Source organism: Bubalus kerabau, chromosome 17 (assembly GCF_029407905.1).
Source record: "Bubalus kerabau isolate K-KA32 ecotype Philippines breed swamp buffalo chromosome 17, PCC_UOA_SB_1v2, whole genome shotgun sequence".
In the NCBI taxonomy this organism is placed as follows: domain Eukaryota; kingdom Metazoa; phylum Chordata; class Mammalia; order Artiodactyla; family Bovidae; genus Bubalus; species Bubalus kerabau.
In genome coordinates, this window is record NC_073640.1 from 69,684,206 (window position 1) to 69,703,135 (window position 18,930).

At 45.7% G+C, this 18,930-nt stretch overlaps 1 protein-coding gene across 1 annotated transcript; it reads right to left on the reverse strand.

Moving 5' to 3' along the window:
• Positions 1-1,271: 1,271 nt before the first annotated feature.
• On the reverse strand, positions 1,272-11,459 carry LOC129631399 (zinc finger protein 548-like). Its single transcript, XM_055552367.1, has 4 exons — positions 11,211-11,459; positions 9,387-9,428; positions 6,515-6,641; positions 1,272-4,886 (listed from the first exon to the last, which is right to left on the reverse strand). Exons 2-4 carry the CDS (start codon positions 9,420-9,422, stop codon positions 3,304-3,306), a joined length of 1,746 nt encoding a protein of 581 aa, XP_055408342.1. The 5' UTR covers positions 9,423-9,428; positions 11,211-11,459; the 3' UTR covers positions 1,272-3,303.
• Between the last annotated feature and the right edge of the window lie 7,471 nt (positions 11,460-18,930).

Consider the following 18,930-nt stretch of genomic DNA (forward strand, 5'->3'; position numbering starts at 1 on the left):
CACAGTCCAACTCTCACATCCATACATGACCACTGGAAAAACCATAGCCTTGACTAGACAGACCTTTTTTGGCAAAGTAATGTCTCTGCTTTTGAATATGCTTTCTAGGTTGGTCATAACTTTCCTTCCAAGGAGTAAGCCTCTTTTAATTTCATGGCTGCAATCACCATCTGCAGATTTTGGAGCCCAAAAAAATAAAGTCTGACACTGTTTCCACTGTTTCCCCATCTGTTTCCCATGAAGTGATGGAACCAGATGCCATGATCTTCATTTTCTGAATGTTGAGCTTTAAGCCAACTTTTTCACCTTCATCAAGAGGCTCTTTAGTTCCTCTTCAGTTTCTGCCATAAGGGTGGTGTCATCTGCATATCTGAGGTTATTGATATTTCTCCCGGCAATCTTGATTCCAGCTTGTGCTTCTTCCAGCCCAGCGTTTCTCATGATGTACTCTGCATATAAGTTAAACAAGCAGGGTGACAATATACAGCCTTGACGTACTCCTTTTCCTATTTGGAACCAGTCTGTTGTTCCATGTCCAGTTCTAACTGTTGCTTCCTGACCTGCATACAGATTTCTCAAGAGGCAGGTCAGGTGGTCTACTGCTCTGCAAACACACGTAGCCTAAGCATTAGATTCAATTTATAACTTTCACTGTGGTAGGTCAGGGTAAAGCAAGTAAAGATTAAAGACAGGGCCACGATGGGCAAGACAGGAAGGTGGACTTCTGTGCTAGTCCACTGGTTAAGAATTCACCTGCCAATGCAGGGAATATGGACTTGATCCCTGGTCTGGGTATATTCCACACATCACAGGGCAACTAAGCCCGAACTCCACAACTACTGAGCCTGCTGGCCTAAAGCTCATGCTCCACAGTCAGAAGTCACTGCAATGAGAAGCCCACGTACTGCAATGAGAGTAGCCCCCCCACTCCCCCGCCACCATCCCACATTACAGAAAACTAGCACACACAGCAAGGAAAACCCAGCATAGCCAAATAAAATTAATAAATTTAAAAAAAGTATATATTTCTTTTTTCTGTCTCTACACAAATGCATGTGTATGAGTATACACACACACACACATTGATGGGTTGTTTTGCTGGAGACCCCAATATATCATGAAACTGAACACTTAAAATAGTGAGATGATAAAGTTTATGTTGTGTATTTCACTGCAAAAATTCCCTAAGAACTTCTTTGACACAAAGATGTAGGATAAGGACACTAGAAAAGTCAAGAAGAAAATCTAGAAAAATGTCAGTGGAAGCTGTGTATGATGCAAAAGGTTCAAAATTTTTTATTCATAAAAAATTCATACAAAACTCAATTTCAGTTTAGTTTCAACTTCAGTTCCCACTTTAAATAACATTTTCTCAGTGATAGAACAACAACAACAAAACCATCCACATTTGCTTACAAACAATGCACCTCTAATACATAAGAAAGCCTTGCTTATTTTTATTTGATATCATTCCTTTGCACACATATAATAAAAAATATAGTTATGAACTTAGTGAAAATTCATATAAGAATACCTGTAGGATTTCTTTTATATAAAATTCTAGAAAATGTAAACTACAATGTCTACCTGGAGATGGCAACTTGGGTAGGGTTGGTGCAAATGGAAACTCTGTAAGTAATGGACATGTTCATTTTCACAACTTTGGTGATAGTCCCACTGTGTACACCTATGTGAAAATACAGTTTACAATTTTAATAAATGAAATTGAGTATGCCAATACCTCAGTAAAGCTATTAATATATGTTCCATACAAAATCAGGATCTCTTGTTTCTCTAAATGTTATCATATCAGACAAACTTGTATTGACAATCAGCACCCTTCCTCATGTTTTAGGCAGGTCAATTCTGATTCCTTCTCAAGACAGAAGAAAATGCTGACAAATGTTTCAACATGGGGACATTATTCTAAGCTAAATAAACCAGCTGCAAAGAGATGAAAAAAATGTATGATTACACTTATGCAAAGTATCCAGAATAATCAAATTCATAGACAAGAATGTAAAACAGAGGTAGACAGGTAGGGTAGGGAGGGAGAAGAGAGAGATGTTGTTTAAGGGGTACAGAGTTTTATTTTTGCAAGATGAAAAAGAATTCTGGAAACTAGCTATTAATTTTTAAACACAGTACACCGAACATTAAAAGGTAAGAGGGTAAATTTTGTTACATATGAAAGTGAAAGTTGCTCAGTTGTGTCTGACTCTTTGCAGCCTCATGGACTATACAGTCCATGGAATTCTCCAGGCCAGAATACTGGAGTGGGTAGCTTCTCTCTTCTCCAGCAGATCCTTCTGACCCAGGAATCGAACCAGGGTCTCCTGCATTGCAGGCGGATTCTTTACCAACTGAGCTATCAGAGAAGCCCTAAAGTCGCTCAGTCATGACCAACTCTTTTGCGACCCCATGGACTATACAGTCCATAGAATTTTCCAGGCCAGAATACTGGAGTGAGTAGCTTTTCCCTTCTCCAGTGGATTTTCTCAACCCAGGGATTGAACCCAGGTCTCCTGCATTGCAGGCAGATCCTTTACCAGCTGATCCACCAGGGAAGCCCAAGAATACTGGAGTGGGCAGCCTATCTCTTCCCTAGCATAGCTTCCCAACCCAGGAATCAAATCGGGGTCTCCTGTATTACAGGTGGATTCTTTACCAGCTGAGCTACCAGGGAAGCCCAGCATTGTTAGATATATTTTACACCATCAAAAAAAAGATGTTCTCAGGGATAGATTAGAGCAACTTGCTCATCTTGCCCCATTTGCAATACTCCCTCTGGTGTGAACTTTTTGGTGCTGAATGAGGTCGAAGTTTTGGCAGAACATATGTCCATAACTGCTGCACTAAGGCCTTTCTCCATTGTGAAATCACTGATGTGTAATCGGGCTGGAGTTTAAGCTAAAAACTTACATTCACTGAAAAGGTTTGCCTCTGGTATGAACTCCTGATGTCTAAAGTGGGCAGCTGTACCAAAACAACTTTCCATGTTTGCTGTACTCAGAAGTGAACATAGCCCAACATAACTCATAGGGGCTTCTCCAGCACCTACGAGTTAGGAGTTTGGAGTAGTACCTCATTTACCATAGCTTCTGTACTTATATGGTATTTTGTTTTTTAATTGAAGTATAGTTGATTTACAGTGTTTCAGGCATATATAAAAGTGATTCAGTTTATATATAAAATTCTTTCCCAGATTCTTTTCCATTATAACTTATTACACGGTATTGAATATAGTTTCCTGTGCTATACAGCAAGTCCCTTCATAAGGTCTCTACCACTGAACTCTCTGCTTCATGAGGTTGGAGTTGTATCTAAAGAGTTCCCCACATTCACAGCGCTCGTAGTGTCTTCGGTGTGAATCTTCCGGTGATGAGCAAGGTGGGACTTCCGAATGAAGGCTTTGTGACATGTGCTGCACTCGTAAGCTCTTTCTCCAGTGTGGATCTTCTGGTGCTCAACAAGTATATGCTTGTGGCTAAAGGCTTTCCCACATTCTCTGCACTCGTAAGGCCTCTCTCCAGTGTGATTTCTCCAATGTTTAATGAGGTTGGAGTTGTACCGAAAGAATTTCCCACATTCACTGCACTCATAAGGCCGCTCTCCACTGTGAACTCTCTTATGTCTAATGAGTCTGCAGTGGTACCTAAAGGCCTTCCCACATTCACTGCACTCATAAGGCCTTTCTCCGGTGTGATTTTGCCAATGTTTAATAAGTTTGGCTTTGTACTTAAAGTATTCCCCACACAAGCTGCACTCATAAGGCCTTTCTACAGTATGTACTCTCTGGTGTCTAATGAGGGTGGACGTGTACCTAAAAAATTTTCCACATTCACTGCACTCGTAAGGCCTTTCTCCAGTATGAACTCTCTGGTGTTTAATGAGTGTGGAATTGTACCTAAAGAATTTCCCACATTCATTACACTTATAAGGCTTTTCTGCAGTATGAACTCTCTGATGTCTAATGAATGTGGAGCTGTACCTGAAAAACTTCCCACATTCAATGCACTTATAAGGAGTTTCTCCAGTGTGAACTCTCCCATGTCTTATCAGTCTATAGTTATACCTAAAGAATTTTCCACATTCTCTGCACTCAAAAGGCCTTTCTCCATTGTGCTTTCTCTGATGTTTCATGAAGTTGGCATTGTACTTGAAGAATTCCCCACATTTGCTGCACTCATAAGGCCTTAATCCAGTGTGAACTCGCTGATGACTAATGAGCGTGGAGTTGTACCTAAAACATTTCCCACATTCACCACACCGAAAAGGTCTTTCTCCAGTGTGGATTCTCTGGTGCTGAACAAGGTGAAATTTTCTAATGAAGGCCATCCCGCATATGCTGCACTCATGAGGCCTTACTCCAGTGTGGATTTTTTGGTGCTCAACAAGTATCTGTTTTCGGCTGAAGGCTTTCCCACACTGAGTGCACCTGTAACCACTTTGTTCATGACCAAAGGCCTCCTGGCACTCAGTGTCCCCATGTGGCTGCCCCACACCACGAGGGGCCAGCTGCTGCAGAAGGCCTGTGCTGCCTGGGAAGGGCTTCCCATCTCTGCTGCAGGTCAAGGTCCTCTCTCCTGTGTGAACACTGCTGTTGGTCACAAATGAAGGCTGCCCCTCAGCCCTTCTGCAAAGTTTGTCTCTACTCTCCTTCTGGTGCTGGAAAAGGTCTGCTCCACAAATGTACAGTCCTTCATCAGGGTACATTCTGTCATGCTCAGGCAGGGGTAAAAGGTCTCTGGAGAGTGGGCCACACATGTCACTGGACTGGGCCTTCCTGGAGGATGGATCTGGCTTTGCAGTCCTGACCTCTGACATCTCTATAGAAACACCTTGCTCAGAAGAGGCCTCCTCACCTTGGGCTCCATGACAACAACCTGTAACCAGATAGATGCTGGTAAAGTGCATGTTGACTTTGATGGAAAGGACAGCCCCATCAAAAATATGTCTGTCACACACACCCAAGATCAGAGCCAGAGAGAAGAAGATCTGCTGTGCAGAGATGGACCTGGGGAGCTCCCACAGTCCTGTCAACAGGTAAAGACTGAAGGAAGAGTTACTCTTTCAGTCCATTCGGGATGCTGTGATAAAATTATAAGCTGACTGGCTTATAATGAACAGAAGTTTATTTCTCACATTTCTAGAGGATGGAACCCAGAGACCCATATGCATTTTTCTAGGTCACAGACTTCTCATCGTGTCCTCACACATGGTGGAAGGAGCCTGGAAGCTCTGTGCAGTCTCCTCCATTTTTTTTCCTTTAATCTTTTGGGCTGAGCTGCGTATCATGTGGGAGCTTAGTTCCTTCAACAGGAATCTAACTCAGGCACTCTGCATGGGAAATGCGAAGTCTTGACCATTGGACCACCAGGGAAGCCTCAGTGGGGTCCCCTTTCAAAAGGGCATTAACCTCATTCTTAAAGGCTCTGCCTTCATGACCTAATCACCCCAAAGACCCCATCTCCTAATACTGCCACCTTGGGCATTAAGTTTTCAACATATGGAATGTGTGGAGACACGAACATTCAGACTACAGCATGCCTCCAAATCAGTCCTCTGCAAGGGGCCTCCACCACACCCATGGCTATGGGTGACAGGTGAGCCCTATAACAAAGATGGTGCCCAGATCTTGAAACATCAGATACAAAGGAGATGCTAAAGTTCTAGCACTATTTAAGGATATATACATGCAGACCTCAGGACATCTTATATATAAAGCAGTGATATGGAACATGTGACAAGTGAGGGTCACAAAGGTATGGCTGGAGGGTGACAGAAGAAATAAAAATTGAGAAGAAAAGGAAGAAATGAGGTATGGCCAGCGGTCATAGCATCAATCAATGGTGAACACAGAACAAGATCCCAGTTCTGACATGGCACCATTTCCCAGGCCCTCACACTGAGCTCGGGTAATTCTGAGCATCTTCTGCCATAGATGCAGTAATGACCACATTATCAAGCACCCAGGGTCCTCCCTCCTGCACCAGGTGAGCACTGATGTGGCATCAGAAAGATGCCAGTCCTACATGAAAGACAGAAAAAGGAGGGGCCAGCATATGTCCAGAAATTCAACACAGGGCGTCTGACATGCTAAAATTCTAACAGCTTCATAGGAGAGACTGCAGAAGCAATAATGGTCCCAAAATTTGTATCTTGGTTGGTGCCTGAAAGAAATGCCAGCAAGAGGAGGGGAAAGCCTGGGGCAACAAGAGTCCAAGCATCTAGTCTGATCACCTACCAGGGACAAGCCAGGTCAGAGGGGGTCTCAGATAAAATTTAGATTTCTGACTCCTGAGTCCTGTCGTGCAAGTTCTCAGAATGGAAGAGATAGGGCTCTGCAAGGAGAACAGTGACCCTGTACACGTGGTCCAGCCCCAGCACCAACAGCACATGTACCAGGAAACCAGGAAAGGAAGGCCTCAATGTGGGGGTCACAGAGCTGCCCCTGGGAAAAGGGGTAGAACAGAGTGCAGCCCAGAACACTGGGTGAGTGTGCAGAGCTTACCCAGGGAGGTCACGAGTGCCAAGTTCTCTGTCATCACAGCATGGTACAAGTGTCTCTGAGTTTCATCAAGGAGGCCCCACTCCTCCTGGGAGAAATATACAGCCACGTCCTCGAAGACCACACAGTCCTGCCAAAATCAAAAGTGTCTGGTTCATGAACAGCTTCCTGTTTTAACTTAGTTTTGTGGATTCTGTATTTATCTATTTGCCATCCATTAATTACAGGGCTAAACTTAAGGCCAAATTTGTTCACATCTCCCTTGCTTCCAGAGTTCATACTCTGAACCAACTCCTGAACTAACTCGCACTCACCAGATCAGTATTTCCCCTGCCCTAAATCAGTCCAGAGCCAGGTACCAGACAGCTAGAGACAGCTCCCGTACTCCAGGTACACAGAATTATCCAAACTATTCATCCCTAAGCCTTCTGTCCAACCCTCCCCACATTTCCCCTGAAAATCCAAAAAAGGCTCTGACCACTGGTTTCCCCAAACCGGTGCTTGCACCTGCTAACCAAGTATGGTGATTCCCCACATGACCCTGGGTTACACAGTGTGCCTCCTTTCGGGAAATGTAAGCGATGAAACTTTCTTGAAATGTCATCGGCCTCTCTGTATCACCACTCATCCCCACTCACTCACTTCCACAAGTTAATATCCTCTGGGTACAACCACTGATGCACATCCCTCTCCAGGACCTTCACCCTCCCCCTACGCATCTGTCCCCACTCAGCCTCCTCCCACACGTCCCACCCTCAAGATACGTCCTAAGGGCATCAGTGCCTGCTCTCTCCTCATGACCATGGATCCCTGTGTCCAGTACACAGCAGAAAACAAACCACCATGTAGGCTGTGGACTGCCATGCATGGCCCTACCCCTCTCCTGCTGGACAATTTCCCTGGGGTCCCTCCCACAGATGCTGACCCTCAAACAAACTCAGATGTGTCCTTGTCTTTATAAGCCCAGTGCCAGGGCTCAGGGCCAACCATTCACTCTCCTCCTCGCTGCACCTCACTTGTAGGACCGCACCTTCCTGACAACTCTGACCGCTCCATGGTGACAGCGCCACACCCACCGCACCCCAGACACCGCAGACACTCCCTCCACCTCCTTACGGGCTGCTCTGCACACGGAGTCCAGGCACTGAATGGCAAATGCATCCAACATTTAATGCAGCCAATCCTGCCCCTGAACACCAAATCCTCTAAGGCCAGGGCCCACCCCAAGCCTTGGAGGCACACCCCAGAAGGTCTCCCCACAGGGCCCTGTTTTTTGCTTCCTCTCTAGCCATCCCACCTACATGAGACCTCATATCCCCTTAGCTCTTGCCCTCTTCTGCACTGCAAGGACTGTCCCACAAGCAGTCAACACCTTCCTCTCTCTTCACGTGAAGCCCAGGCACACAGACCTCCCCAGTCACATTCCCACTGCACCCTAGGTCTAGAGACTCTCTCAGCTAATTCCTTTTCCATCCTCAACATCCATCTCCTGTCTGCACTGGCCTGAAGACTTTCTCACACCTACACTCTGCTGTCACACAGACACTTTGCTTCCTCATCTGTCTTGGTGATGCCCATCACCACCAGCCAGGTATCCAACCCAGAGACCTACTACTCAGGCCCTTCATCCTCACTCCTTGTCCTCTAATGGCATCCCTAACACCAACTAGAAATGATACTGCCTAAATATTACCTGCAGCTTAGTCCAACCCAAGGATCCTATGCCATGGCTGTCTCCACCTTGGATCCTTCCTGTGAAACTCAGACTCTGTGTAAAAGTGATTCCCTGGGGTCCCTCCTCCAGATGCTGACCCTCAGAAAAACTCAGATCTGTCCTTGTCTTTATAAGCTCAGTGCCAGGGCTCAGGGCCAACTGTTCACTCTCCTCCTCACTGCATCTCACTTGTGGGATTGCACCTTCCTGACAACTCTGGGAAACCTCCCCTTGGGAATCTCTGGAACATCTGTGACATGGACAAAAACTAACTCTTCTTATTCCATTTGGAAATTCTCCCTACAACTAGAGCTGCTTCCTCATTTTAGCTGATGAGGTATCCATCCTTCCTAATGAAGCCAGAAACCTGGGGTCTTCCCTGATTCTTCCTATCAGCCTACCTCCTTGAGTACTTCATTCTCCATTACATAAAATATGGACAACACATCATTGTAAACCACCTAAATATATAATATTTAAAATACATGATAAATATAAAATTTAAAATATAAAATATGATAAAATATATTCAATTTAAAATATAAACAACATTAAAACAAAACAAAACAAAAACAACCTGGGCAGCTCTATGCCTACCTTCACAGCCACCACTCAGGTGTAGCCCCCACAAACACGCACACGGATGATGGCAGAAATTCCCCTCATACCTCCCAGCCTTCATGCACACCTAGTCTGTCTTCTACTCTGCAGTCACAGGGAGCCTATTAAAATCGGAGACATGGCACCTTCCTGCTCTGCTTCAAACCTTCCCTACCTGCCCTCAACCTGAGGGTTAGAGAACCAGGACCTCAGGCCTGATACCTGATACCTGTGCACCCCTGTCCCAGCACCCCATTCTCACCAGATACGACAGAACCAACAGTTCCCTGCATATTCCACCTCAGTATCATGAGCAACTGTCTGGACATTTTAAATCCTGTGGCCAGGGCTCCCTGCCACACCTTCCCCCATCAGCTATCAGCAATGAAACTGCTGACAAATATATAACACAGGACTAAATATAGGATTCTGGGCATGGTGAGAGCACATGGTCTACAGATGCAAGACAGAAAACAGGGATAGAAGCCTTGCGACACTGCCATTCCTCAAGGGCATATATATCAGGATGATAAAACTATCAGATTGATAATTATGACTCACCTGTACAGGACTCATGAGCATCTCTACCACTGCCATGGGGCCCTGGGGGAAGAAAGACGTCATGAGACGTGGACAACAGTGCTAGAATCCTACAGCAGAGTTGGACCTCCACCTCTTCCTGGCCCTGGTGTAACAGGACCTCTGCCTATCAGTCTAAGCTCAGGCTTCCCTGATAGCTCAGTTGGTAAAGAATCCGCCTATAACACAGAAGACCCTAGTTTGATTCCTGGGTTGGGAAGATCCCCTGGAGAAGCGAAAGGGTACCCACTCCAGTATCCTGGCCTGGAGAATTCCACGGACTGTATAGTCCATGGGGTCGCGAGGAGTCGGACACGACTGAGCATGTCAGCAAACAGTACTGCTTCTTACCAAGTGTCCCTGGAGAAGGACTGAGCCTCCCTGAACTTCAGGCAAAAGAAAATTCTACTGAAGATAAGAATTATTCCAACCTCAGAAGACTCATATTGGTATCTAATGTAAGGAGGACATACCATGTATCAGCTATGACTGTCCATAAGAACAATAGTTTTATACGTATTTTCAGGCAATTGAAGTGGTATAGTCTTGAAATTTGGGGTCTTCATATTTTTTTAGGATCTCAGAATATGTCATACATAAAACTTTACCTTGTAAGCAAATATATAGAGGCAAAGCAATGACAAGCCAATTACAAAGTGTTTACAAAGATTTAACTGAGTGAACAGGTTCATTTCTAACTGCCTGTGTGTGTATTTAGAGGAATATTGATTAATTCTTGGTTAATTTTCATACATTCTTAAGTTAATGAGTCATTGGGAGGGGCTGAGCAGGCAGGTCAGCTACTAGCCCATTCAGCAAGCAGGCCTACTCAGTAAATAATCCTCAAAAGGGAGCTTGCTGGGAGCCCTTGACTGAAGCAGAGTCTCATCCCTCCTGCCCTGAGGGGTGAGGTGAGGGGTGAGGTGGGTCTAGGACCCACTGGCCCCATCAGCCTGGTTGATCTTTCCCTCCTTCCATTGGGGAGGCAGTGAGGGTCGGTAGAGCTTGCCAGTGGAGAATCCACTCCAGCACCCACAACAGGCTCCACAGACGTGAAGCTCTTTACCCTGAAGACACAGGCCAGAATCCCTCCTCAGACAGGTATGCTCTTTCCTGGAAGGAGCATCAGGGATGCCGGCACCCAGCATTCACGTCCTGCCCTCCTACTCTAAGCCCTCCCCTCCCTCACCACAGGGCCCATCTCAGGCAACAAGCTTATGACCCCCCTCCTCAATCTGATTCCCACGCCATGCTGGGCCAGTCCACATCCTCCTGGCCACACATGGAGCATCAGAAAGTCCTGTAGACTCTACTGAAGAAACCTACCCAGAGTCTTATCCCATCTCCAATGTCCCGCTACCTCCCTGGCCCAGCCTCTCCCCAAATTCTCCTGGGGTCTATAGCACCTCCCACTCTTCCTGCCTCCATTCGCATTCTTTTCTCCCAACTTCTAACTCTAGACACGGTTCTCCCAGTCCCACCTCCTTCACAACAACCTTCCATGGCTCGCACCTGCTCAGGTTGCCATTTCAGGTGAGGCACTCCGTTCCCTTCTGTCCCAGAAAAAGGTGACCCCAAGTTTCCCCAAGGCTGCCGACTAGGGGAGGACCTGCAAGCCCTGCACCGTCGCCCAAGAGGGAACTCTCTCCCTCACCCCAGCCCACTAGCTGAAGGGCGACCCCTCACAAGGCCGCCCTCAGTTCTGGACTCTGGGGCTCACCGGCAGGGACCTGAACGGGCACCCTTCCCCCAGGATCTGGGACTCGGAGTCGGGCCAGGTGGGGGCCCGGGAGACACAGCACCCACCTGCGCCGACCTCGGTCACTGGCCGGAGGGAAGAGCTGGGCCAGGAGATGCGGCGAGTGGGGCAGGTAGGAGGACACCGCCGACAACTACGGGCTCAAAGGGCCGATTCTGAATAGCGGGGACAACTTGTCTCCTCCCGCTTTTCCGTTAGGTAACCTCACCCCTCAGCAGGCTAAGGTAAGGCCCGTAGCTGGTGAACAGCCGAAGAGCCTCCAAAAGACTACGAGAGAAAACGCCGGAAGTCCCGCCCTAACGCAGTGCGCACGCACATACGCCCGCCTCTCCTAAGCTTTCACTGGCTCAGTCACAGCCGCCTCGCACCGTACAGACTTCTGGGTGATGTAGTTTCTGCTGCCCCCACACTTGGCTCTGGTCAGAGCAGAACTCACTTCCCTTTTTTTCCACAAGCTGAGGGAAACCAAGCTCTCAGGCTCCAACGATGGGGCGGGGTTTTGCTTGCTTTTACAAGGGATGTACTCTGATTTCTATAGAGCAGTCTAGGAAATTCACAGAAAGTTTCAGTTCAGTTCACCCGCTCGTCGTGTCCGACTCTTTGCGACCCCATGAATCACAGCACGCCAGGCCTCCCTGTCCATCACCAACTCCCCGAGTTCACTGAGACTCACGTCCATCGAGTCAGTGATGCCATCCAGCCATCTCATCCTCTGTCGTCCCCTTCTCCTCCTGCCCTCAATCCCTCCCAGCATCAGAGTCTTTCCCAATGAGTCAACTCTTCGCATGAGGTGGCCAAAGTACTGGAGTTTCAGCTTTAGCATCATTCCTCCCAAAGAAATCCCAGGACTGATCTCCTTTAGGATGGACTGATTGGATCTCCTTGCAGTCCAAGGGACTGTCAAGAGTCTCCTCCAACACCATAGTTCAAAAGCATCAATTCTTCGGCGCTCAGCTTTCTTCACAGTCCAACTCTCACATCCATACGTGATTACTAGAAAAACCATAGCCTTGACTAGATGGACCTTTGTTGGCAAAGTAATGTCTCTGCTTTTGAATAAGCTATCTAGGTTGGTCATAACTTTCCTTCCAAGGACTAAGCGTCTTTTAATTTCATGGCTGAAATCACCATCTGCAGTGATTTTGGAGCCCCCCAAAATAAAGTCTGACACTGTTTCCACTGTTTCCCCATCTAACTGCCATGAAGTGATGGGATCAGATGCCATGATCTTCGTTTTCTGAATGTTGAGTTTTAAGCCAACTTTTTCACTCTCCTCTTTCACTTTCATCAAGAGGCTTTTCAGTTCCTCTTCACTTTCTGCCATAAGGGCGGTGTCATCTGCATATCTGAGGTTATTGATATTTCTCCGGCAATCTTGATTCCAGCCTGTGCTTCTTCCAGCCCAGCGTTTCTCATGATGTACTCTGCATATAAGTTAAACAAGCAGGGTGACAATATACAGCCTTGACGTACTCCTTTTCCTATTTGGAAGCAGTCTGTTGTTCCATGTCCAGTTCTAACTGTTGCTTCCTGACCTGCATATAGGTGTCTCAAGAGGCAGGTTGGGTGGTCTGGTATTCCCATCTCTTTCAGAATTTTCCACACTTTATTGTGATCCACACAGTCAAAGGCTTTGGTATAGTCAATAAAACAGAAATAGATATTTTTCTGGAACTCTCTTGATTTTTCTGTGATCCAGTGAATGCTGGCAATTTGAACTCTGGTTCCTCTGCCTTTTCTGAAACCAGCTTGAACATGGAAGTTCATGGTTCATGTATTGCTGAAGCCTGGCTTTTATGCTCAATTGAGCATTACTTTACTAGCGTGTGAGATGAGTACAATTGTGCGGTAGTTTGAGCATTCTTTGGCATTGCCTTTCTTTGGGATTGGAATGAAAGCTGACCTTTTCCAGTCCTGTGGCCACTGCTGAGTTTTCCAAATTTGCTGGCATATTGAGTGCAGCACTTTCACAGCATCATCTTTCAGGATTTGAAATAGCTCAACTGGAATTCCATCACCTCCACTAGCTTTGTTCATAGTGATGCTTTCTAAGGCCCACTTGACTTCCCATTCCAGGATGTCTGGCTCTAGGCCAGTGATCACACCATTTTGATTATCTTGGTCGTGAAGATCTTTTTTGTACAGTTCTTCTGTGTATTCTTGCCACCTTTTCTTAATATCTTCTGCTTCTGTTAGGTCCATACCATTTCTGTCCTTTATCAAGCCCATCTTTACATGAAATGTTCCCTTGGTATCTCTAATATTATTGAAGAGATCTCTAGTCTTTCCCATTCTGTTGTTTTCCTCTATTTCTTTGCATTGTTCGCTGAGGAAGGCTTTCTTATCTCTTATTGCTATTCTTTGGAACTCTGCATTCAGATGGGTATATTTTTCGTTTTCTCCTTTGATTTTCACTTCTCTTCTTTTCACAGCTATTTGTAAGGCCTCCCCAGCCAGCCATTTTGCTTTTTTGCATTTCTTTTCCATGGGGATGGTCTTGATCCCTGTCTCCTGTACAATGTCACGAACCTCAGTCCATAGTTCATCAGGCACTCTATCTATCAGATCTAGGCCCTTACATCTATTTCTCACTTCCACTGTATAATCATAAGGGATTTGATTTAGGTCATACCTGAATGGTCTAGTGGTTTTCCCTACTTTCTTCAATTTCAGCCTGAATTTGGCAATAAGGAGTTCATGGTCTGAGCCACAGTCAGCACCTGGTCTTGTTTTTGTTGACTGTATAGAGCTTCTCCATCTTTGGCTGCAAAGAATATAATCAATCTGATTTTGGTGTTGACCATCTGGTGATGTCCATGTGTAGAGTCTTCTCTTCTGTTGTTGGAAGAGGGTATTTGCTATGACCAGTGCATTCTCTCAGCAAAACTCTATTAGCCTTTGCCCTGCTTCATTCCGTATTCCAAGGCCAAATTTGCCTGTTACTCCAGGTGTTTCTTGACTTCCTACTTTTGCATTCCAGCCCCCTATAATGAAAAGGACATCTTTTTTGGGTATTAGTTCTGGAAGGTCTTGTAGGTCTGCATAGAACCATTCAACTTCAGCTTCTTCAGCATTACTGGTTGGGGCATAGATTTGGATTACTGTGATATTGAAAGGTTTGCCTTGGAAACGAACAGAGATCATTCTGTCGTTTTTGAGATTGCACCCAAGTACTGCATTTCGGACTCTTTTGTTGACCGTGATGGCTACTCCATTTCTTCTGAGGGATTCCTGCCCGCAGTAGTAGATATAATGGTCATCTGAGTTAAATTCACCCATTCCAGTCCATTTCAGTTCACTGATTCCTAGAATGTTGACGTTCACTCTTGCCATCTCCTGTTTGACCACTTCCAATTTGCCTTGATTCATAGACCTAACATTCCAGGTTCCTGTGCAATATTGCTCTTTATAGCATCGGACCTTGCTTCTATCACCAGTCACATCCACAGCTGGGTATTGTTTTTGCGTTGGCTCCATCCCTTCATTCTTTCTGAAGTTATTTCTCCACTGATCTCCAGTAGCATATTGGGCACCTACCTACCTGGGGAGTTCCTCTTTCAGTATCCTATCATTTTGCCTTTTCATACTGTTCACGGGGTTCTCAGGGCAAGAATACTGAAGTGGTTTTCCATTCCCTTCTCCAGTGGACCACATTCTGTCAGACATCTCCACCATGACCACCTGTCGTGGGTGGCCCCACACGGCATGGCTTAGTTTCATTTAGACAAGGCTGTGGTCTGTGTGATTAGATTGACTAGTTTTCTGTGATTGTGGTTTCAATGTGTCTGCCCTCTGATGCCCTCTTGCAACACCTACCGTCTTACTTGGGTTTCTCTTACCATGGACGTGGGGTATCTCTTCCCGGCTGCTCCAGCAAAGCGCAGCCGCTGCTCCTTACCTTGGACGAGGGGTATCTCCTCACTGCCGCCCCTCCTGACCTTGAACGTGGAGTAGCTCCTCTCGGCCCTCCTGCGAAACAGAAGGAGGGCCTCAAATCTACAAATCCAAAGAGACAACAGCATATTATAATGATACTCTGTGTGCACTCCTATAATCAGCTATGTTGTCGCTTTTCAGATACCGGTAGGCTTGAAATGGAACTGGACCCTCTGGGTCTTTCCTGAAACAGACTCCTCTGCCCAACTCCATATCCTTTGCCTGCCTCTTGCCTGTGAAAAAGAACTGTAGCGCCCTAGGCCTTCCTGAGTCAGGAAAGAGACAGGCCCAAGGAGAGTCTCCTCATGAATAGGCAGAAGGCAAAGCCACCAACTTGATTTCCACCGCAGTGAGAAGCTATGCAGCACAACTAAAGAGTAGTCGTGGCTCACCGCAGCTAGAGAAAAGGCGGTGCAGCAATCAAGACCCAGCACAGCCATAAACAAATAAATAAAATTATATATATATATATATATATAGCAGCAGAAATAATTCTAGGTGAGAGTAACTGTGACATGTAAAAAAAAAAAAAATTAAAATCTTAGCCAAGTTTAAGCTAGAGGTCGTGAAGTCCGAAAAGCCAGAAAATGAAACTGAAGCTGTGGCTTTATCTCCAAGATGTGCTTCTGTTTCATACTTTGCCACCTTCTCTGTGTATGCAGGAATGTTCCTGTTTCCTAAGATTCTGTATTTGTATGTTTAGCATTTATTTATGGCAAAGCCAAACTAATAATTTATTTCTCTTGCAAGTCAGCTTTCGCAGGCTCACAAACATATTACATGTTTAATATTAATATTACGTATTCTAAGCACTCCTCATACAAACACTGACATGTGGTTTTTGTTTTTTGTTTTTTAAAATCCCTGCTGAATTAGGGATGTATCCACCTAGGCTCAGATGATAAAGAATCTACCTGCAATGCAGGAGACCCGGGTTTGATCCCTAGGTTGGGAAGATCCCCTGGAGAAGGAAATGGCAACCTACTCCCATATTGTTGTCTGGAGAATTCCGTGGACAGAAGAGCCTGGTAAACTACAGTCCATGGTGTCACAAAGAGCTGGACATGACTGAGTGACTAACATTTTCACTTTCACTTAGGTAATCCATGCTTGTTCAGTCTCAAAGGCACTGTAAAAATTAAGTAACCTCAGTTAGTGAAAGTGTTAGTTGCTCAGTCATGTGCAACTCTTTGCAACCCCATGGACCACAGCCTGCCAGGTTCCTCTGTCCATGGTATTTCCTAGGCAAGAATACTGGAGTGGGTAGGCATTCCTTTCTCCAGGGGATCTTCCCCACCAGGAATCAAACCCAGGTCTCCTGCAATGCAGGCAGATTCTTTACCATCTGAGCCATCAGGGAAGCAATCTCCATGAAGGAAAAGTAAAAATAGGATAAATTCCTTAGGAAAAGAACATAGAAGATGGACCCAGTCTAACAGGAACCCGAAATAAAATGGAGTTGGAAGGGACTTTTCTCCTATCCCTGCATGCAGCTCCACTGTTGCCTTCTTGATTCTAAAGTGTTTTAAGTGCAATGCTGACTGCCTTCTATCCTTGGCCAAGAGTAGCCCAGACCCTCTACAGCAGGGCTGCTGGATCAAGCAGACAGGGCACAGGGGCCAATCCAAAAAGGCCAGCAAGGGCATCTCCCAATAATCTTGAGGACCAAATACAGGGACAAGTCCCAGTGCTGACAACCAGAGCAGTAGAAATAGCTAGAGGCTCTCCCACATGATCTTGAGCCTTCTGCATGACTTGGGCTTGAGGGTAGTTGACGTGCACCATTCACTTAGTAGAGTTCAGAACTCTCCCGTCACAGTTATTTTATTTATTTAATTCACTGACCCATTGGCACAGCTTGCAGGATTTTAATTCCCCAACTAGGAATCGAACCTGTGGCCCCTGCAGGGCTAGTGTGGAGTCCTAATCACTAGAATTCCACCAAGAAATTCCCTAGATATTTTTAAAAGAAAAAAAGTTTTCTTGGGACTTCCCTGGTGGTCCAGAGGTTAAGAATCCACCTTGCAACCAAAGGGATACCAGTTCGATTCCTAGTCCCAGAAGGTCCCATATGCCATGGAGCAACTAAGCCCCTGAGTCACAGCCGCTGAAGCCCGAGCACTCTACAGCCCATGCTCTGAAACAAGAGAGAAGCCACTGAGAAGCACAGTGAGAAGCTGGTATACCACAACTAGACAGCAGCCCCTGCTCGCCACAACTAGAGAAAGCCAGGCTGTAGCAATGAAGACATACCACAGCCAAAAATTTAAGTAAACAAATAAGATAAACCTTAAACAAAGTTTTCTTTTCTCCCTCTTCCTGAATAAATGGTAAAATTAAAAGTCTTTATCACTGCCTTTCCTTTGAACCATATCTAAAAGACAGTACCTTGTCCTATACTGGTCTACGCTGGTGGTTAAATTGTCCTGTATTGCTGTTTTGTATATGCTGCATTTTTTACTTACTTATGGCAAAGGCTACTGTTCATGGGGTTCTCGAGGCAAGAATATTGAAGTTGTTTGCCATTCCCTTCTCCAGAATACTTTCCAATTGTGGTGCTGGAGAAGACTCTTGTGAGTCCCTTGGACAGCAAGGAGACCAAACCAATCTATCCTAAAGGAAATCAACCCTGAATATTCATTGGAAGGACTAATGCTGAAGCTCCAATACTTTGGACACCTGATCGAGACCTGGGTTCAGTCCCTGGGTCAGGAAGATTCCCTGGAGAAGAGAATGGCTACCCACTCCAGTATTCTTGCCTGAAGCATCCCATGGACAGAAGAGCCTGGCAGGCTACAGTCCATGGGGTCGCAGAGTCAGACACGAGTGAGCGACTGACACAAAAAACAAACCCCCCACCCAGGTGGAGGATGCTGATTACTTGATGCCTACAATAATATTCCCAAAACATCACCCAGCTATCTCAACACCAACCAATTAGAAGGAAGTCCACAAGCTGCACCCCTCAACCCAAATGTTGCCTCCAAACACCATTGCCTAAAATCCATCAGGAAGTCTGGGTCTTTTGAGCTAGAGCTGCCTGTTCTCCTCACTTGATGTCCCACAATTAACAATGTACTCTCATTCACCACAACCCGGTTGGTAGATTGGCTTTGCTGTAAAGCGAACGAGTAAATGCAAGTTCAGTTGGACAGCAGACACTAGATGTTTTAAAAATTCTGCCACTGGACTTGCCTGGTGGCTCAGTGGATAAGAATCTGCCTGCCAATGCAGGGGAGAGGGCTTTGATCCTTGGTCCGGAAAGATCCCACATTATGGGGAGCAGCTAAGCCGGTGCGCCTCAACTATTGAACCCACATCCTGCAAGGATGGAAGCCCGCGCCACCTAGAGCCTGTGCTCTGCAACAAGAGAAGCCACCGCAATGAGAAGCCCAAGCACTGAAACGAAGAGTAGTCCCTACTCACTGCAGCTAGGAAAAGCCCACGCACAGCAACGAAGACCCAGTGCAACCAAAAATTTAAAAATAAAGTTGTTAAAAAAAAATATTTTACCTATAGCCTCGCAGTCTCAAGATTCTCCCTTGTAAGTATGCAGACATTTCCAGTTCCAATCAATCCTTGCTTTACAAGCACCCTTACTTCATGAAAGCTCCAATTACAATTTTTCACAATTTATTGAAAAAACCATGGCCTTCCTTTTTTTTTTTTTTTGCATCCCCAAATTCCTCCATTTTGTAGTCTAGGGAAACATGATTCTAATGTTTCTCAAAACTGTGTCTTCCAGGCTGCAGTCCTAACAAACCCCCAATAAATGTCTCTTTCTACCAATCAGGTATTTTTTTTTCTGAAATTTTGGTTAACACTCATTGC